The sequence below is a fragment of the Xyrauchen texanus genome, chromosome 8 (assembly GCF_025860055.1).
Source record: "Xyrauchen texanus isolate HMW12.3.18 chromosome 8, RBS_HiC_50CHRs, whole genome shotgun sequence".
NCBI lineage: Eukaryota > Metazoa > Chordata > Actinopteri > Cypriniformes > Catostomidae > Xyrauchen > Xyrauchen texanus.
The window spans coordinates 37,354,176-37,376,663 of record NC_068283.1 but is presented as its reverse complement, the minus strand read 5'-3'; the positions used below and the strand labels follow the sequence as shown (position 1 = coordinate 37,376,663).

General features: G+C 36.6%; 1 protein-coding gene across 2 annotated transcripts; it reads right to left on the bottom strand.

Annotated features, from left to right (window-relative positions):
• Window positions 1–85: 85 nt before the first annotated feature.
• LOC127648472 (nuclear body protein SP140-like protein) lies at window positions 86–18,855 on the bottom strand. 2 transcript variants are annotated; one of them, XM_052133170.1, is made up of 16 exons: window positions 18,733–18,855; window positions 18,205–18,383; window positions 11,256–11,430; window positions 10,942–11,148; window positions 10,726–10,845; window positions 10,195–10,328; window positions 9,346–9,402; window positions 9,201–9,249; window positions 8,898–9,110; window positions 8,471–8,610; window positions 8,319–8,387; window positions 6,540–6,667; window positions 6,308–6,416; window positions 2,791–2,865; window positions 2,489–2,632; window positions 86–1,403 (listed from the first exon to the last, which is right to left on the bottom strand). In XM_052133170.1, exons 2-16 carry the CDS (start codon window positions 18,364–18,366, stop codon window positions 1,323–1,325), a joined length of 1,863 nt encoding a protein of 620 aa, XP_051989130.1. In that variant the 5' UTR covers window positions 18,367–18,383; window positions 18,733–18,855; the 3' UTR covers window positions 86–1,322. The 2 variants fall into 2 exon arrangements, with proteins under 2 accessions (XP_051989130.1, XP_051989128.1); XM_052133168.1 differs by having other exon boundaries at window positions 18,785–18,852.
• Between the last annotated feature and the right edge of the window lie 3,633 nt (window positions 18,856–22,488).

The following is a 22,488-nucleotide window of genomic DNA, read 5'->3' as shown; positions in this document are numbered from 1 at the left end:
TACATATCAAATATTTGTACACATAAAACTTACATGACAAAAATAATTTATTTATTTATTGTTTATTTCTAAAACAAGATGGCAGTTGATTAAAATATTGTTAATTTGAATTCAAAAAAATGTTTGAATTAAAAAAAAATGTAATTGATTTACAGAATAAAGCAAATGACAAAGATTCCCCTTCAACCACTAAACACACGCTCATTGAAATGAAAGGTGTAGTGTGCCATTAGTTTAATGTGCAGAGACTACTATAGATTAAACATTCTTGGCTGAATTCAAAATTCAGCCTATAAAGTGCAGAAATTATACACTTTACACTTTTCATTAACACTTCACAGCCCTTCAATTGCTGGGGGTTGCCAAGGAGCCAGATATTCCCCTCCATTGGTAGTAGCCCTATTGCAACACTACTCATTTGCATAATGTTAATGTCAATGGTCACCAATGGTTGCTGTCACTCAAATCCCCACGACGTAGCCAACCCACAGCAGCTGTAACACTGTACCCTAACCAGGCGCGGCACAATAAAGTGCAAAGTAATAAGTAACATATTACATGTTAATCTAAGGTTTATCTGGGACGTCCCACCCACAGTTACATCACACTGATCCAAAAAACTGCTTATAAAGCTATATATTAAACATCAAATATGATCTGACTGGCTGTGATTTTGTCACGTTGCACAACATTTTACAGCAAAGGCCAAAAAATTACTTTAGGACTCATCCTTAATCTATGTGCAACAAAAATTTGTATATTTGAATCTTTGAATGACCAGTAATGCCTAGTGTTGCAGGAGTAAACCGTTTCATGGTATACCACAGTATGAAAATGTATAGTTTTCATACTATGTACATTTGCTTATCTACAGTTTTAAGAAGAAATGCAACCGGACAGAGAATCTCACCTGCGCGTGCGCATCTGCTTTCCTGACTTTCCTGTCAGAATTGTCAACTTACGCCACACACATGCAGCAGAGAAAATGTCAGAGAGAAGCGAGGCGATGGGGTCTGACATAAGTGAGTGTGTGAATTAAAATACCGTATCCCGTGATACCGTGAAAACGTGATATTTTCTGGTTATTGTATTGTAAAAATCTCATACCGTTGCAACCTTACTTGATACAATGGAAAGTATATTTTCTTTTAAAATGATACACAGTATTGCACAGGTAAAAAACATAATTGTTGCATTGTTACATTATCTTTCAGTATATACATTATAGTAATGTATATATATATATATATATATATCTTATTTCCAATGTATTTCAGAAGGACTTTGTTCCAAACATAGTGTCAGAGTTGGAAAGCGAGATGCTATTGGATAGAGAAGATGTTCTGGAACTCCTTTTCAAACAATTCCTTCAGTTTGACACCCATTCTACCAAATTCATTGTCCTTTTAAGAGCAAAAGAGAACAAAATACAGTAAGTCATTCATTACTTTGTGTTCAAAATCAAATACCCTGTCATTATGTGAATCATCGCACCAAGATTTTGAATGACCAATAATGTCAAATTTTTCTATACATAAACAAATACAAAAATCCCAAATAAAGGTGAAGTGTGTACATTTTTGGATGTTAAAATACTTTATAAATAATAAAATAATAAGTTAAGCTCATTCAACATCATTAGTGGTATAATGTTGATTACCACATAATGTTTATTTAGACTCGTCCTTCCTTTTCTTATAAAAAGGAAAAATTGAGGTTACAGTGAGGCACTTACAATGAAAGTGAATGGGGACCATTTTTGGAGGGTTTAAAGGCAGAAATGTGAAGCTTGTAGTTTTATAAAAGCATTTACAGTAATTACTCACTCATGTATTATTTGAGCTGTACATTTGTTTAAATCTTAGTTTTCACAGTATTTTTAAGGTTTGTTGACATTGCATATTCATGGGAATGAAGTTGTAAAATTGGCTATAACTTTACACAGAAAAGGTTTTTCACACTAAAATCATGTTTACATGCACATTGTTTATGTTTTGTGGCTATGACTTTGAAAAAGGTGAGTATTTTAATGTTCAAAGGTTGTCCCCCATTCACTTCCATTTTAAGTGCCTCATTGTTACATAGATTTTAGCTTTTTTAGAAGAAAAAAGGAAAGTCAAAATTAATTTCAGCCACAAATTCTGTTGATTGAGCTTAAATTGTATAGAAACCAGAATATTTATTTAATATATGCAGACATAATTATTAGCCTAAATAGTATAGCTATAAATTCTTAGGGATTCATTCAAAATGATGTCATGTGAAAACATTGCTTTGTTTATTTGAGGATCTCAATCAGCCTGACATAGCAAAATTGACAACCAATGGCATGCTTTTGGGACAGGACCCAACAGAATGTCCGACCAATAGAAAGTGGGGGAAGTGTTCGGGAATCCTGTTTGGAAATTTTGTATTTTTTTTTGGAGATGCTACGGGCACAGAAATTAAACAGTTCACCTTTAAGGGGCTTTTTAACAGTTCATTTTACCTTGTTGAACCTGCTGCAGTTACTGAAGATGAGCTGAAAGTCTGAGACGAACTCTCCAACCGTCTGATATTCACCATGCTCCAACTTCTCCTTTATTCTGTCCAGCCACATGGGCTGAGGTATGATCTGAGAGTATTTGGCTACCTGGAAGTTTTAATATTTTCAGAATTATCATGCATTTTTTCCCCCTTTTCTTTTTTCTATCAACATAAAAGATAACTTTTTTTTTTTAATTTTTAAACCATTTCAAAGGCATGAGAACAATATTTTAGAAGATAAACAGGAAGAGGAAAAATCCTTACTGTTCTGCAAGGATCCTTTACAAACACTCGATGGACATCCTCTCTATACATATACAACAGGAGATAGTGGCAGTGCTAAAGAACACAGAGAGAGAAAGACAGAGGATCAGGTACAGGAGAAAACCCTTACAAAATCAAGAACATGTCTGAGGCATATAATACAAAATCAATGTAAATAAATATACAATGATCTTTACAATGAAGAAGATGGACAAAACAAAATAAAAAATATATTGTACATATACAGTATACATACATACACACATATATATATATACATATATATATATATATATATATATATATATATATATATATAGGTTACAGTAAGGCACTTATAGTGAAATTAAATGGGGACTTTTTCAAAAGTATAGCCACAAGACGTAAACAATATGATTGTACTAAATCTCGTGTTAAATCTCTTACTAATCTTTTCTATGTAAAGTTATAACCAATTTTACTTTCCCTTTTACTTCTTTACCATGACGATGGAATGTCAACAAAACCTAAAACCCTAAAATGAATGTAAAAATGACAATTTAAACAACTTTACAACTGAAATAATACACAAGTTTTAACAAAAGAATTATTAGCTTTACATTTCTGTGTTTAAACCTCCAAAAATTGGCCCCATTCAGTTCCATTGTAATGCCTCACTAAAACTCGATTTTGCTTTTTTTTTTTTTAAATAAAAGGAGGGAAGAGTCGAAATTCATTCATTTTTGCCACAAATGCTGTCGAGCTTAACTTGTATTGAACCAAGAATATTCCTTTACGTTTATTTTTGGCATTGAAACATAATTTTCAAGACAATAAAGTACATTTCTCTCCTACACAACTCTCATTCATGTAATTGAAAAAAATTTAAAAATAATAATAAATATATATATACATACACACACACACTGGCAGCCAAAGGTTTATAATAATGTACAGATTTAGCTGTTTCGGAAGGAAATTTGTACTTTAATTCACCAAAGTGTCTTCAACTGATCAGAAAGTATAGTCAGGACATTACTGATGTAAAAAAACAGCACCATCACTCAAGTCATTTTTGATCAAATCTAGACAGACACCATTTCCAGCAGACATCACTCCAACACCTTATCCTTGAGTAATCATGCTAAATTGATCATTTGGTACTAGAAAATCACTCACCATTATATCAAACACAGTTGAAAGCTATTTGGTTCATTAAATGAAGCTTAACATCGTCTGTGTTTGTTTTTGAGTCACAGTATGCAATAGACTGGCATGTCTTAAGATCAATATTAGGTCAAATATGGCAAAAAAGAAACAGCTTTCTCTAGAAACTCGTCAGTCAATCATTGTTTTGAGGAATTAAGGTTATTCAATGCTTCAAATTGCCAAAAAACCAAAGATGTCATACAAACGTGTACACTACAGTCTTCAAAGACAAAGGACAACTGACTCTAACAAGGACAGAAAGAGATGTGGAAGGTCAGATGAACAACTAAACAAGAGGACAAGTACATCAGAGTCTCTAGTTTCAGAAATAGACGCCTCACATGTCCTCCGCTGACAGCTTCATTGAATTCTACCCGCTCAACACCAGTTTCATGTACAACAGTAAAGAGAAGAATCAGGAGGTCTTATGGGAAGAATTGCAAAGAAAAAGTCACTTTTGAAATACAACAGAAAATCAAAAAGAAAAGGTTAGAGGTGGAAAAGAAACAGACATTGAACAACAGACAATTGGAAAAGAGTGTTACGGATCTTAACCCCGTTGATCTTTTGTGGGATCAGTTAGACTGTAAGGTGTGTGAGAAGTGCCCAACAAGACAGTCACATCTATGGGAAGTGCTGCAGGAAGTGTGGGGTGAAATGTCACCTGAGTATCTGGACAAACGAACAGCTAGAATGTCAAGGATCTGTAAAGCTGTCATTACTGCACATGGAGGATTTTTTTAATGAGAACTCTTTGAAGTAGTTTAAGAAGTTTTTAATTATTTTTTCAAATTGTAGTAGTAAATGTTCACATTATTAATGTCCTGACTATACATTGTGATCAGTTGAATGCAACTTTGGTGAATAAAAGTACCAACTTCTTTCCATAAGAGCAAAACCTGTACATTATTCCAAACTTTTGGCCGCCAATCAATCAATCAATCATCAATCAATCAGTCTGTCTGTCTGTCTATCTATCTATTTATCTGTCTGTCTGTCTATCTATCTATCTATCTATCTATCTATCTATCTATCTATCTATCTATCTGTATATCTATCTATCTGTCTGTCTATCTATCTATCTATCTATCTGTCTATCTATTTATCTATCTATCTATCTATCTATCTGTCTGTCTGTCTGTCTGTCTGTCTGTCTGTCTGTCTGTCTATCTATCTATCTGTATATCTATCTATCTGTCTATCTATCTATCTATTTATCTGTCTATCTATCTATCTATTTATCTATCTATCTATCTGTCTGTCTATCTGTCTATCTATCTATTTGTCTGTCTGTCTGTCTATCTATCTATCTGTCTGTCTGTCTTTCTGTCTGTCTGTCTGTCTATCTACCTACCTATCTAAACTCTATGCATCACAGTAAAGAACATTTAGGGTGAAATGTGATTAATTGTCATGTAAATAATGTCACAATGCAAAAAATCTGCAAGACCTATACACATAGGCTTTTTTTCTTAAAGGCGTAGCACCCAAAAATCTCTGATCAATTACTCACCCTAATACATTCAGATGTGTATGACTTTTTTTCTTCTGCTGAACACAAATTTATTTCTCAGCTCTTTAGGTCCTTACAATATAAGTGAATGGGTGCCAAATTTTGAAGCTCCAAAATCCAAAATAAAAGTACTCCAGACAACTCTTGTGGTTAAATCCATATTTTCAGAAATGATATGAAAGGTGTGGGTGAGAAACAGGTCAATATTTAAGTCCTTTTTTACTATAAATTCTGCTCCCTGTTTAGTCAATCTTCACTTTAACTTTCACTTTCACATTCTTCTTCGTGTGTTTTTGATGATTCACATTCTGTTTGCATATCACCCCCTACTGGGCAGCTAGGGAGAAGAATTTATGACAAAAAATTATGTAAAACATAAATACTGAACTGTTTCTCACCCACACCTATCATACAGTGTCTGAACACATGGATTTAACCACTGCAGTCATATGGATTACTTTTATGCTGACTTTATGTGGATTTTGGAGTTTCAAACTGTTGGCACCCATTCACTTGCATTATTTGGACCTACAGAGCTGAAATATTCTTTTAAATATCTCAATTTGTGTTATGCCTAAGAAAGACAGTTATACACATCTGTGATGGCATGAGGGTGAGTAAATTACGAGAGAATTTTCATTCTGGTTGAACTATCCCTTTAATGTAAAATATATCATCTTACTTTTTACTTTTTGTTTTGGCAACATGTCATTTTGAGAGGTTGTCCCATAAATCCCATAAATCTTTCTTTTAGTAGTTTTCTTGAGAGTAAGGTAAGGTAGAATAAAAGTTGTGTGTGCATGTGCGTGTAGTTACCAGTTTGTTTTGGGAGACTGGGACATTTAAAGCATCTTGTTCAGTCATGTGACTCGAGTAAAGCCATTGTTGATTGGCCCGCAACACGCAAAAAGTACACATCCATTCTCTGCATGCAGACAAACACACATACATTCAGAAGGATGAATCTACAACACATGCTCTCGTTGCACTTTTAATGATTCTATTTATTGAAGGAAAAAAAAATCCCTGATTTTCACTCTCTTCTTACCCAGATGAATCTCCTTGTAGAGCTGGCAGGTGACAGTCTGGATGAAAAGCTCGTGGACACCCATCACAGCACACAATATCTCGCTTAGAGTCACACGTGTAACACGTGTCGTCATTTTTCTGCGCCAACTGTTTCATAAGATCACATGATAAAGCAACAACTTTATTTATTCATTATGCCAGAAATGATTAATTAATTCTTTGATTGCAATCTTGCTTGACACTTTAGTCTATCAAAGTGCGTTTAATTATGTTTTTTCAACAAAGGCTACCAATTTGGATAAATGTAGAGTGATCGCAGTAACATTTTTTACATTTCCTTCATAACTCACAGGCTACTACAAATACAAAAGAAACATGTAATTGTGCCAAACGTAACTGTCACTGCAATAGACTTATGATGATAAAGACTAGATCATAATATTTTAATTTTAAGTCAGAGAGATTTGAAGCAAATGGAAGACTTAAGTATTAACTTGCTGTATTTTAAATCAAAGTACACTTCAAAGTAATAATACAACTGCTTTAATACTCTGTAATATTACTGAATAGCTTTCACTTTATATGGAACCGATTCTTTTAGCAGTCAGAAATAATGTGTACATAAAGTGAACATTATAATTATCTGAACCATAGTAGGTTAAATGTGCAACTTTTTGCTTGTGTCATCTTGGACTTACAGTGACACCTATTGGTGTGGATGCAGCATCATTCAAAATCAATAGTTTTCAGTTGCAGATGCCATTGTAGAAATTCACAACTTACAATCAGCCATGATTAATTTAATCCAAGAATAAAGGTGTCCAATAACAACAAGACGGTAACTGAGATTATGTGAGTAGTATTCTGCTAGTCATTTGATTCTAAAATGGCAGCTGCCCCTGCCCCATGTAGAATAAAACATATGTTTTAATGTAAGTGACATAACTAGATTCCTCATATCATGCGAGTGATCATGGTTTTAGTAATACGATTCAAAATTTCAATTAATTTCTTTAGGAGTAAAACTTTTATAATGGGCAAACAAATACTGAGTGCACCTTTAAATCCTTTTTACTAAAATATATTGATCAGCTTAAGAGTGAAAAAGAATTAAATGATTTGATAAAATAGTGATCATTGCACATGTTAAAGATTCTTAGACCCAATTTGGATTAAAGAGAAGTTAGTTTGAATTCACAGCCATCAAAACTTTACACCGTAGATGTAAATAGTAGACATTCAATATAAAAATTGTCTAGGTTACGGATGTAACCTCCGTTCCCTGATGGAGGGAACGAGACGCTGTGTCCTCCTGGACACGTCGCTGAACCGAGCCACTGTTACGGCCGAACCTCATTCTTGGCTCCTCAGGCAAAATCCTGAATGGACAGACGCATTTCCCTCCCTTTATACCCGTATGTCCAGGGGCGGGACATGCAAATTCTGTCTGCCAATTTCTCATTGGCCTTTTCTCAAGTTCACAAGGCTCTCAAGAGAGACCCCTAGTGTCGCTTCTTCAACACAACATTGAAGTGAGCGACAGACGGGGAACTACCGCATATGTTTTTGTTGAAATGTTCTCACAAAGTGAAATAATCACACTCCCTTTTCTCAGTCAAAGAAATAAAACGCTACTGAGCATGTGCTGAATAAGTGTATTTGTAGTTGAAGTATTTTAACACATCAACAGGAAGACGCTGTTGCAGACTACCCTTTGCATATGTTATATAGAAGTAATTAACATGAATTATGTTTCTGCTGATGCATTACAAATTGTTAGGTAAAAAATGTTTCTTACCAGGTCCTGCTCTTGATCACTGCACATCTCACATTCACACAGAAGCGAATGGATCCACAGAATATCTTTCTAAATATGAAAAACAAGACAAATCTGTATTTCTCGCTCTCTCTCTTTTGTTCTCTCTCTGCTCTTTCTCTCTCACTCATTACCTTCAGTAAGAAGTTGAGAGTTTTGCCATGGCACAGGATGTCTCTTTTCCAGAATCCATCAGTGAGAGAGGGTTCCTGTCTTACAAACTCCTCTGGTGTGAACCAGCTCTCGTCAGTACGGATACACTTCCCACGCACATCTGCAACACAGAGACAGGATAAACTATGAACTTAAACAGAGATTACGTATGTTTTTACAGAGCCACAACAACCTATAAAACACTACACTCAAACCTGCATAGAATAAAACACTTTACACTCAAACTTGCAAAACAAACTATAGACTGCACAAACACTTCCCTTTAAAACCTGCAGCAACAATACAATAAACTTTGCACTTACTGTGCAATCCTGTGGTTTTAAAATACTGAGTTCTGTTTAAAACATAGACAGATTACAGCAATCACATGTCAGTGCACTAACATACCTGATGCAAACCTATATTTGTGTAGCATCCCGGAAATAGAAACACAAGTGACTGGTAAAGATGGGTCCAGGAAAACTGATAGATCTTCCATATCTGCTTCCTCCTCCACTTCCTCTTCTCTCACGCTAAACTCTGTTTCTCCCTCTCTCCTTCTCTGTTCCTCAAATTCATCTTCGTCCCTTTCCTCCTCCATCAGGGCACTGGTGTCTGAGTCTTTAAGGAGTAAAATATCAATGCGTTCAGACAGACAGACAGCCAGACAGACAGTGTGTGTAAGTATGAGTGTGGATGTTGGGTGCTCACCTGCACCGGAGCTATCCGAGGAGCTGACAGGAAACAGTTCTCTCGTGCTCTGCAGAAAGAAGCATAGTCACCAACTTCATGAATTGCAAAAGCAAATCACAGAAATAAAACTTGACTTCACATAAAGGGAGAAAAAGCATTGTACCTTTTGGACGCATGTCCTATTTCTTCTCTCCATCGGTGGAGCCTGAAGATGCCCTTCCTGGAGAAAGAGAGAGGGAGAGAGACTAAAAGGAATGAGGAGGTATTCTTTATGTTCGAAAAAGAGCTGAAATTGTCTACAGGTGTCTGCTGTATTTAATACATTAAAGAGTCTATGTGGTCTGTTATATTTAATGTGTTTAGGCACCTATAAGGGCCTAATGTCTGTAGAAATCTATAGATCTATATAAATCTATATTTTTGGCATCTTTAAGGGTTTACTTTATTAAATGTACCTAGAACCTTCCAGATGTATGTTATATTCAATGCATTCAAGCATCTACAAGGCCCTGCTCTATTTTTGTGTATCTGGATTCTATAGAGATCTATTGTAAATAATTTATGATGGAGTCTCTAAGGCCACCAAAAATCTGATTTTTTGCATATCCAGATTGTTTCCAGATGAGTTTTTGATAGTCTGGACAGCAAAAAAACACTTGAAATCTGATTTCTCCAAATCTGATTCAAACCACATCAGGAGGTGTTTTTTTTTTCAGATGCGTCTCAGTCCAGACGCTCTGGCTGCTCAATTCAGATTTCAAATGGTCTTTTGTGTCACTCTTAATGCGACACACAACACTGATGTCAAAAATCTATGTCTAGTGTCTTATGATAAAAAGGCTAGCTGTTTTAATGTATCTAAGAGTCTATAGTGGTCAGTTATATACAGTATGATGTATTATAAAGTGTATACAGATCTGTTAGTTGGCATACAGTATTTAAAATGTATGGAAGTGTATAGGGATGTTATATGTATGGTATTAAGGCATCTATAAGAGTCTGCTTTATTTACCTCTATGAGTTTCTTGAGCGGTGTGTTTCTGCAGCGGATGGCGAGTGTCCAGTTTTTGCATCTTTCCTTACCTCCATACTGCTCAAAAGCAGATGGGGTGAACCAGCGTCCCTGTGCATAAATACACTTCTCCCCTACAGGAATAACATTGAATAGTTAGATAACAATCACTAATACAAACACCAGTTGAAGGGATAGTTCATCACAAAATGAAAGTTCTGTGATCAATTACAGGTATGAGTTTCTTTCTTTAGTGGAAAACAAAAGAAGATGTCAGGGAAAATGTTAACCTCAGTGACTATTTACTTTAATTGTTCAAAAGTAAAATGCAATAAAAGTGAATGAAGACTAATAACATTTCCTTTGTGTTCAATGGAAGAAAGTAAGTCATACAGGTATGGAACAACATGAGGCTGAGTAAAAGATGACATCATTTTCTATCCCTTTAATGTAGCAGAATCCTGTACATTTCAACTGAATGATCCACCCAAAGTATTTAAAATGCAGAGTGAAAACTCAGTGATGGTGAACCTCTGGCCAGCCTGTCCCTATGAAGAGTGCCCTCTTTATTCCCACAGGACACTGGCAGCTGAGTTTTATAAAGAGGCCACTTCCAAATCTCCTGTGTGTCTCCTTTCTTAATGGGAGATGCTGAGAAAGAGAGAGAAAGAGACAAATAACAAGGATAGGACAAAGGCAGCCAGGAATTCATGAGAACTTTGGACCTGCTCTAGTTCAGACACTCACAGAAGGAGGGTTTCTTGGCTGGTTTCTTCCGAGTGGGTGTGGAGGCAGAGGACGGACCTGGACCATCGCTATCCTCACTAGCTTTATCATATATCTTTTGCTTTCTATAATTTTTTGTCTCCTTTACTTTCTCCCCCTTTCCTTCAGTCTGTTCCTTCTCAGTCAGTCCCTCTTCAACTGTGGGTTTCTCATAGAAGCTAAACGTGCCTGGAACAAAATGAAAATAAATATAAGATACTGCAAATATAAATGCACAAACATACAGATGACAAAAGAGATTTAGCCTGAAGCTGATAATAATGAAAATCACAGACCGTCCAGCAGGCTGTTTCTGAGCAGACGTAGTGTAGGGTACAGATGAAGGATATGGTCTTTAAACACGCAGCCCCAGAACCGATGCATGCGATGAGATTTCTCTTTCTCCAACCAATCCAGAAAATCATAGACGCCTTTCTGCCGCTGCTCACGAGAGCGCATTCCTTTTAGTTTCTACAGACAAAGAGAGAGATATAGGCATAAAACAAGAGGAGTATGAGCAGACATTATTGTATATTTATTTGTATACTGTGTATATATATATGTATATACACTGATCAGGCACAACATAAAAACCACTGATAGGTGAAGTGAATAACATTGATTATCTCGCTACAATGGCACCTGTCAAGGGGTGGGAAATACTAGGCAGCAAGTGAACATACAGTTTTTGAATTTCATGTGTTGGAGGCAGGAAAAATTGGCAAGCGTAAGGATCTGGGTGACTTTGACAAGGGCCAAATTGTGATGGCTAGATGACTGGGTCATAACTTCTCTTTTGGGGTGTTCCCGGTATGCAGTGGTTAGTACCTACCAATAGTGGTCCAAGGAAGAACAACCGGTGAACCAGCGACAGGGTCATAGACACCCAAGGATCAATGAGGCACGTGGGGAGCGATGGCTAGCCTGTCTGGTCCGATCCCACAAAAGAGCTACTGTTGCAGAAATTGACGAAAAACGTAATGCTGGAGAAAAGGTGTCAGAACACACAGTGCATCGCAGCTTGCTGCGTATGGGGCTGCGTAACCGGTCAGAGTGACCATGCTGACCCCTGTCCACTGCCGAAAGCACCTAAACTGGCATTCATATGGATGTAACTTTGACACGTACCACCTGCCTAAAAATTGTTGCAGACCACATACACTCCTTCATGGCAATGGTAATCCCTGATGGAAGTGGCTTCTTTCAACAGGATAATGCACCCTGCCACACTCCAAAAGAATTTCAGGAATGGTTTGAGGAACATGACAAAGTTCAAGGTGTTGACTTGGCCTCCAAATTCCCCAGATTTCAATCCGACTGAGAATCTACGGGATGTGCTGGACCAACAAGTCCGATCCATGGAGGCCCCACATCGCAACATACAGGACTTAAAGGATCTGCTGATAACGTCTTGGAGCAAGATTCCACAGGACACCTTCAGAGGTCTTGTGTAGTCCATGCCTCAACGGATCAGAGCTGATTTGGTGGCACGAGGAGGACATACACGATATTAGGCAGGTGGTTTTAATGTTGTGGCTGATCTGTATATATACATACAGATTACTGGTCAAATGTTTTGAAACACTCATTCTTCTTTCACATTTTAGAATAATGGTATGTTTCATCATAACTATAGAATAACATAAATGGAACTATGGGAATTGTGTTGTGACTAAACAAAATCCAAAATAATCAAAACTGTGTAATATTTTAGCATCTTCAAAATAGTCACACTATGTCTACAATTTACAGAGATGTACTCTTGACATTTTCTCAACCAACTTCTTGTGGTATCACCCTGAGATGCTTTTTAAACAGTATTGAAGGAGTTCCCATCTATGTAGGGCACTTATTGGCTTCTTTTCTTTATTATTTGTCATAAATAAAAGTTATACATTTAAAAAAAAATTTTTTTAAATAAATTAATATGGTGGCACAATTATATTTTTGTCTATAAAACTAATTTCAAACATTTTAGCATACACCTTCATATCAAAAGATTTTTAAGATCATGAGAAAAATTTCAGTCAAGTGTTTCAAAACTTTTGTCCGGTAGTGAATATATACAGTATATATATATATATATATATATATATATATATATATATATATATATATATATATATATACAAATGAGTGAATCGAATTAAAAAAGCCTCAGAATGATCTGCCACATCCCCCAACAAAAAGGTACATTGATGTTAACTTGGTACAGTAATGGTAAAATATCTAATGGTATTACCAAAGTGCAGCACTTTGATTATTTGTATATGATTACCATATTCATTGTAGTGAACAATCAGACCAGATGACATTCCAGGAGCCGGTTTATGGCAGAGCCCCTCCCTAAATGTCAAGGCAAAGAAGAGTGGCTCCATTTTGATTGGATCGTGGCAGGACAGACACAAACAAATGCCAAGCACAGCCATCAGATAAGCTGCTCGGACATCTACCAGATACTTCAAAATGTAAGGCCTGGGTGGGGGCTTGGTAGCTCAGCGAGTATTGGTGCTGACTACCACCCCTGGAGTCACGAGTTTGAATCCAGGGTGTGCTGAGTGAAGACCAGCCAGGTCTCCTAAGCAACCAAATTGGCCTGGATGCTAGGGAGGGTAGAGTCACATGGGGTAACCTCTTTGTGGTCACTATAATGAGTGGTTCTAGCCCTCAGTGGGGCACGTGGTGAGTTGTGCATGGATGCCACAGAGAATAGCATGGGCCTCCACACGTGCTACATATCCGCGGTAACGCGCTCAACAAGCCACGTGACAAAATACATGGACTGACGTCTCAGACGCGGAGGCAACTGAGATTCATCCTCCGCCACCCGGATTGAGGCGAGCCACTACGCCACCACGAGGACTTAGAGCGCATTGGGAATTCTAAATTGGGGAGAAAAAAAAAAAAAGTAAGGCTCGGACCTTCCAACACGTTGAAAAAACTTCTCATTGGTCCGTGAGTGGTTTCTTAGCAACATCTCAAACCCCCCATCCTAAGGTTTGCCCTAAGACCAGAGGTGAGTAGGGCCATACAAATTCTACAAGACCTTTCAAAGAAGCATTAACTCACCATATGGAGTCCAAAAAGCCAAATCTTTACATCCAAACACTCCTAACATGGATGCCAACTGTAACACATTCACTCATGTTTGTTCTCAGAACTGATTATGTAAATTGTAGCTGTTCAATTAGCAAAATAGTTCACACAAATTGAACTATGGTGGTATAAATGAATGCATGCGTAATATTTAATCTTTCAGTATTATGTTTGGTCTCTATTTCTTCAGAAAATGCCAAGAGTATTTTTGAAGAGCTTTGGAAAAGGAACAATGCATAGATTAAACTTTAAAGATACTGTTCTATGTAAATTAAAATATGCAAATATTCCACACAGAGAAGGGAGGGTGAGCCACACTGTGTGGGCCCCCTGTGAAGTAAGCAGCTAATCAAGAAGCACCAAACTGAAATCTCCTCCTCATCAGGAAGGTATAAAACTATCCTTCGGATGACCACACCTTTGTTCTGAGTTCCCGGCTGTTCGAGTTTGGGAACAAAAACAGAATAACAGTAACACTCCTGAGTCTCCATCCAGAGGGTCGTTAACAGGGTACACTTCTATAACACTTCTCCATTCAGGACTCACTCAGTGGGAGAGAGGATAACAGATCATCCAACGTTCTTAGTCTCCATCCGAGAGACAGCAGAATATCGACCAAATCTCACTTATTGCAACATCAAGTTCGGAATCCCTATACCAGGGAGATAACTACAGCAACAAGGTTTAGCTCTGGCGAGCAAACCTTCTCTTCAAGATTTGTGCATCTGCGTGTTCCAGATGATGAATCTTGCACCAACATAAGGGCTGTATATAGGCATGTTCCAGATTGCAAGAACCATCTCCAGGAGATCAGCATTCCTCAGCACCTTTGTGTCCAAGGCTGTTGAAATGGAATCCAACTCGTTCCCCACTGTAACGTGGCCTTCACCGAACTCATTGATCGATCAAGGAGAACGCAAATATCACTACTAAACCTCTTCCAAGAGAGGTTATATATACTATCAGTTTATGATTTTCTATTGTTTTTTTTTAGATTGCATTATGCTTATTAGTAGCTAAATGGGTTGATGATACAGAAGAGCTCTAAAGAGTTAGGGAATCTCACAAATCCTTCAGATTATTCAGATGGCCAACTCCCTCTAATTTACATATTTTTGATGTAAGCACCTTAGCTGCAGCCCCGAGGATGGACCGTCTGATATCAGTAAACACACACACATACACGCCTTAAAGAGACAGATGATCAAAAATCACCAAATACTTTGGTCCTGTGTGAGGCCCAGTTCATTTCAGTTGGTGCAAGTGTGATTCTCACTACATCACGTACCAAATTATTCAGATGGTATTCCAAAGTTCTTCAAACAATTACACGGTGCTTCCATGACACATGTCCAAAGAACATGGTACTACCATGGACATGTTTTTGGACAAAAACATATTATAATTGTATCATATCCAAAATAACAATAACATAGTGCTAGCATCGAACATATCCAAGAAACAAAGTATAACTATAGTATTACTTCCAGAAATCACTTTCCTGGTTCATGTCTAAAAAGAACATGGCTTTAAAAACATACTATGTAAAAACTAAAATCATGATATTATTATAGTACAATGTCCAAAAAACATGTTATTGCCATGGTACGTCATGTCCGAAAAACACTAGGATAGGGTATAACTATTATTCCTAATTACTATAAGTGTTGAACATGTTACAAATGCCAGAATGTCTCCTTCACCCAGACAGTTGAACTGTTCTCAACAATAATTTATAAAAATCAAATGAACTTTCTTTCCTAAGACCTTAAAACACATTTTTAATTAATTTGGTCTTTATGTGATCAATTTGGATTTGTTAATGAGGATCAGGGAGGTGAAAAAGGAGAGAAAGTCATTGCAGGTTTTCCTGGGGTATTTTTTTAGTTGATTTTTGCATTGTTAAATCTTAACCGATGAAGGTTTAAGTAATGTTCACTTAGTGGAGGGGTCCTTTTTTCAGCTTCTATACGGAACGGAACAGCATACAGGACGTCCTGGCTAATATAGTACAGTTCGCATTTGCAACCGTGCGAACCAGGAGATTTTTAGCAAAGATGTGCAAATCGTGTCAGTATTGGCAGCTATTCCTTCTCCCACATAATGATGAGGGCCACTGATTTCTTTGAGCACTAAGGCGAACTATTAATATTAACTAATTTTAGCTGACCTAGCTAATGTGATTTCTGTATGGCTCTTATTACCATCAAATTCTCAGTTCCTTGTATAATGAGAGCATCTTCACAGCTGGAAGACATAAATTCCACTGAACTTTAATGAAGTTTCACTTTTCTCTTTTAAAGAGCGAATAATGCACGTTCTTCCGTGGCCATCGCGATGAAGCAGCTGTTTGCCTTGAGAGCAGAGTGCTGCTGATGTGAGACAGGTGTTATCTGCGCATGCGACTCAAGTGAGTCATGAGAGAGATCCCGAAGAGAACGCGCATCTAAACCATCTCTCACTCGAAACAGACAGCTGTATCACTTTATATCAGGAAAATTCACTATTTCTTTTGTCAGAAATTAAAACTTGGAATCCTAACAGTAATCCCATTTTTGGAAAATGTAACTGTAATCTGATTACGATGGGTTTTTATGTAACTATAACGGATTACAGTCACCTATTTTTTGTATACTGATTAACTAATACAGTTACAAGTAACCCATTACTCCCCAAACCTTATTGCCATTATGCATCATGCAATTTGTTACTGACTTGTAAAAATGTAAAACTATAAGTGAGCCGATTTGAAACATCCATTGGAGGAAGGAGGAAGAGGAGGAGGAAGAGAGAGAGGGAATCTCTCATTACACACTCTCTCTCTCTAATCTCCTCTGTTAACCATATTTTAATGATTTATTAAGGCATTTTTATTTATACATTTTAACTGCATGGTCACATTACTCATGTAGGTCTTAAATAGTCTGTTTAATAAGAACATGTCGTCTTTCTATTGCCATTACATTTATGCTTATCAATGTTTGTTAATATAACATTATACTGTATTACGTGTCTTGTCATTTAGATCATGTCGCATGCGCAGACTGCGTGACTGCATATTGAGTTCATGGTAATTTTTCAACACTTTTTCATCTTCTGAAATAGTTTACAATGGCTTTCCAATGATCAAAATATATGAATACATTTTATCAAATGTCCCATGTTTTTGATAAATTGTGAAAGATGCCAGAAAGATACGTTTAAGTTGCACTTAATGGACTTAAGAGCGGTTCAAAGCTCTTGTAAATTCAGAAAGTTTTTACGAACTACTTAGATAACGATGCTTTTGGGAAACGTGCCTTAGAGATTAAGTGCTACTCAAGCGCTGCTAACGTCCTACTTAGTGCTTCGGTAAACCCAGCCCAAAACTACAGTTCTTTATCCAAAAAACATGATATTACCATGCAGGACCATTTCAGACCATTCTGGCGGCATATAGGCGAGATTCCTATTGGTCCCCCCATATTTTTGTCATGGCAGAGGCCTCCTTTTTGGCGCCCTAGGCCCTAGTTTGCCTATGCCTAGAAACGGCCCTATTACCATGTCATTTGGCATTTTTAGAAACTGTCATCTTTTTGCACTACTGTGTACTGTGTCTATTGTCCTGTTCATTGTTAGTAATTTATTGTACTGTCCCGTACTTTTTGCACACGTTTGCACGTGCACTTTATATAGGTATGTTATGTAGTCTGTGTAGTCTCATGTGGTTCTGTGTTTGTCTTATGTTGTTTTATGTAGCACCATGGTCCTGGAGGAACGTTGTCTCGATTCGCTGTGTACTGTACTAACTGTATATGGTTGAAAAACAATAAAAACCACTTGACTTGACATGACCAAAAACATGGTTTTAAAAACTTATGTCGAAAGCATGTCATCCCTATGGTACATTGTACAAAAAAGCATGATGTTGCCATAGTTCATGTTCAAAAAATGTAATAATTACACTACCATGTCGAAAAACATGGTATTATTATTATGGTACATGTCTGAAAACGTGGTATTGCTATGTTGACATGTTCAACAACAACAAAATCAGTACTGCTAGTGTACAAGTTCAAAAAAAAAAACCATTGAACTACCACTGTGATTGGACGATTAAGAGAGAGAGAATAAGTGGGTGAGAGAGGTAGAAAGACAATGTATTCATGCCTTGTAAAGTTTGTCCGGCAGCAGATCGTGGTCGCGCAGCTGGGTGAGGAAAGTGTGCGGTTGTTCCATGCAAGAAATCTCCGTCTTCTTGCGGTGGAGAAAAAGCAAAAGATTTTCATTAGTTAGGAAGTCTAACGGGTCCATCTGGCCGTCGACTCCCATTAATTCTCCGATATATTCTGCAACAAGAAAGCAATACAAAAGTTTTATTATAACGACATTACAGAACAGCTATTACAACTCTGTATCAAACAAAGAATTTCAACACCACGTAGGTGTTAGGGGCCGTTCACACAGGACGCGTATTGTCGTCGTTTTTCCATATAAACATGCGCCACGTGAAGCTGTTTATTCAGCGTCTCGCGCTGTCAACTCTTATAAACGCGTCACTTGCGGTCTCTCATATTCGTTGCGTCTAGCTTTTAAACGCAAGAACACGTCCTGCGGCCACTTTCTGGGTGGCTATAGCAAATAATGTGGCATTTCAAGGGTTTGAACGCAAAATTTGCATATCCGACTAATGCGTACCTGTCAACAGCCGAGCTAGCTGTAAGGATTTGTATATTTCAGTAGCTAATACCAAGAGTGTAGAAACAGAAAGAGTTGTTTCCAAATCTCCCGCCTGAACGCGACACAATGGTAACAAGAACGCACCCAAGAACGGAAGTGATGTAGCAAAAGCGAAAGTCCCGTTTAAATTTGAGACTTGTAGACACCCACTACTGAACTCTCTAAAACGAGACATAACATCTTATATGAAAGGACATTGATCATCCTGTTCATACAAATTACACTGTAAATGTGCTGTGTTTACTGTAAGAAGCATCTATAATTAATGTGTAGCCACATGACATTACCTGACAAAACATTGTAACAGTGAAAAACTTTGAACAAGACATCTTGTTGCTGCATTAGACATTCTGTAGATATCTGATGATCTTCAATTATGTGTAGCAAGTTGGCAAATACTCGCATAGTTTTGACCAAACAACAATGGCACATGCCTACAGTATGTGCTAAACCTGTAAATAAATATGTAGCCATTTGTTTACAATCAGAACATGCACAACGTTACTGAGGGGTAACATTCGCCATCTTCCCCAAACTCTATGGCTTTTCAACTAAGGGTCCGCAGAGAAGAAATATATTGTTTTATTATTTAATTATTTATTTTTTTAAAACTTTACTATTACACTGTCAAAGCAATATTCCGGGTTAAATGCACGTTAAGCTAAATAAACAGAATTTGTGGAATAAGGTTGATTTCCACAAAAATGTGCAAAACTCTGTACGAGGCACTCACAATGGAAGTGAATGGGGCCATTTAGTACATTTGAAAATACGTAATGTTTTAAGATTATAGCCACAAAACGTAAACAATATGCATGTTAACATGACTTTAGTGTGATAAAATCCCAGCATGCACTGCGGCATAAAGTATTTACTTAGATTTTTACTATTTGCTGGTTTATTTTGACGTTGTTTTTGTTGCAGTCTAAGTTACTTGTATTTTAATGTTCAGATTTTACTTTTTATGTAAAAGTATGTTTGTTAATTGTCACCATTGAAGCATTTGGTATGCCGAGAGTATATATCTGTGCGTGTCTTCTTGACAACTTGTGTTATTCTGTAAGTTCATCAAAAACATCAAACACTCAGTTGGCTGATATAATTTTGCTGATATGTCATTTACAGTTTATGCTTTTTATATATATATATATATATATATATATATATATATATATATATATATATATATATAATGCATTGACATATATAGTACCATTTGCAAGGTAGGGTCAGATATTCCAAGTAGCACAGTGCAACAACTTGTGTTTTACTTAATATAATAATAAAGAAGGTCCAAGGTGCCAGCTCAAGAGATCACTAATCACCATAATGGTGACATCAAACAAAACAACACTAATTAAACTAAGACTTCTATTAAGTCTCAATAAAAACAAATTTTTGCTTGGTTTTTGTTTTTAATTTTTGTAGCCCCAATGCATTTTCAAAGCATACATACTTATTCAAGCACAAAGGCTTATGGGTATTTCACCATTATAACCCAGTGCTTTACTGTTATTTTACTGTGTACAGCTTATTGTTGTTTTTTCATAAAAAATACACTGTTCAATCCTGGCATTTAATATGTACATTATTTCAAATGTTGATTTTTTTATTTGACTTCTCATTACACAGACAAGTGAAGGCTGATGTGAGATGATAAAGAGGAGTTGGTCAGAAGCATCATGATATATATATATATACATATATATGTATATGTTTCATAATTTCACTATAGCTTTCACCAAGATGGTATCATGATTTTAAATGTTCATTTTCCCTTAATGCCTTGCATAGAACAGCTATTTACCGTAAAACTAGTCACTTCACAGTGAGCCTGCTCTTAATCTCCCAGAATGCATCATTTTTAACTGCAAACTACTGTATTTAAGGATCACAGTAGATTGCTGGAGGAATTTGGCCATAAATTTACAGCAATTTTTTACAGTAATTAGACGCAAAACTCGATGAAATAATTTTATATCCATAATTATTTCCAAAATATGCTTAAGACGAAAATATAAATGTTGGGATGAGTTGCACTATACAAAAAAAAACATCTTGGGTTTAAGTTACATTCACCAAAAAGATTCAAAATCTTTTCCAAACATTATTTTTATTAATTGACTACAGGGAGATTTAGTATTTGCACACACTGGAACACTGCTCTGTCGGAGGGGCACCTCAACAAAAGGGCAGGGGCTCATGCCCCTAGAGCCACCCCCCTCTGCTCGTGCCTCAAGATGATTTAAATCAATCTTTGATTTTAAAACAATCTGAGATGATGAAAAGCAATGATTTAAACAACTTTACAGATCTAATAATACACTGGTTTTAACAGAAGACTTAAATGTATATGCTTTTATAAAACTATAAGCTTCACATTTCTATCTTTAAACCCTCAGAAATGGGCCACATTCACTTTCATTGTAAGTGTTTCACTGTGACCTCAATTATTGTTCGTTTTACAAGAAAAGGAAGGACTAAATAAATGTTTGTGGTACTCAACATTATGCCCCTAATGATGTTGATTGAGCTTAAATTTGTATTGAACCCAGGATATTCCTTTAAGGATTACTTGATGTTTGTTAATGTTTCTTAATTAAACTAATTCTAAAAGTGTTACTAAGACAATCTGCCTTATTTTTATATTAGGGGTTCTTGCTCTCGAACTGAACTGTGTAATGTTTAACAAAACTATATGAATAAAACATTAAAATATTTATTTTATTTTATTAATTAATTATTTTTTAATTAAAAAAAATCACACAATTAAATTTGATACAATTTATGGAATGGAAATGCATAAATCTTCAAATTAGTTTTTGGAGTGTGGGTTGGCAGACAGTATTGGTTAACTTTTTGGGGGGATTTTTCTAATCTTCTAATCTCTTCTTTTGATTCAATTGTGCTTTTGTCCACCAGAGAGCGCAAAGTATCCAGAATAACACTGTGTTACAAATATATTTATTTATTTTTTGTTCCTGGGTAGTATATGTTATTTCCTAATTCCTTATGACTCAAACGTATAGAAAATGGCTATAATTCCCCACAAACTTTGCTTTTGAACCAGGACAGTGATAGGACAGCGATATTTTGAAATATATCCATTTCCAATGAGAAAACGGGCGAATTTGTGTCTTTTTGTTCACATGGAAGTCCGAAAAAAACAACATATGCATCCAAATGGACATGTAATTATACTAAATTAATATTCAAAGCTGTGCTGGTCCATAATGGTAACAAGTACCCTTCTCTTCCCCTGGCTCACTCCGTGTATCTCAAAGAGGATTACAACAGCATCAAGACCTTGCTGGATGTCGTGAAGTATGATGAGTATGGCTGGGAGGTCATAGGAGATTTCAAAATAGTGGCATTCCTGATGGGTCTCCAAGGCAGTTTTACCTATCTTTGCCTTTGGGACAGCAGGGACACCAAGGTGCACTACCACAGACGGGACTGGCCACAGTGGATGAGTTCTCTGTGAGGAGGAACATCATCAAACGAGAGCCACTATTGGACCCCTGGAAGGCGCTGATGCCACCACTGCACACCACCTTCGCCTCAGACAGCTTAGGAAAGAAGACTTGAAGGTACTTGAATGCTGCTGACTCCTTATCTAGAGCTCTGACAAATTGTTTCATAAGGCCCAATTTGTCAGCGCTCTAGATAAGGAGTCGGCAGCCTTCAAGTACCTTCAAGACTTCTTCCCTAAGC

Coding starts and splice junctions, on each gene's coding strand:
- LOC127648472 (XM_052133170.1), bottom strand. CDS start 18,366: ATGGGAGTCGACGGCCAGATGGACCCGTTAGACTTCCTAACTAATGAA. Junction 10,846..10,941: donor AGCCAAGAAACCCTCCTTCT/GTGAGTGTCTGA, acceptor TCTCTTTCTCAG/CATCTCCCATTAAGAAAGGA. Junction 9,403..10,194: donor CGCTCAAGAAACTCATAGAG/GTAAATAAAGCA, acceptor CTCTTTCTCCAG/GAAGGGCATCTTCAGGCTCC.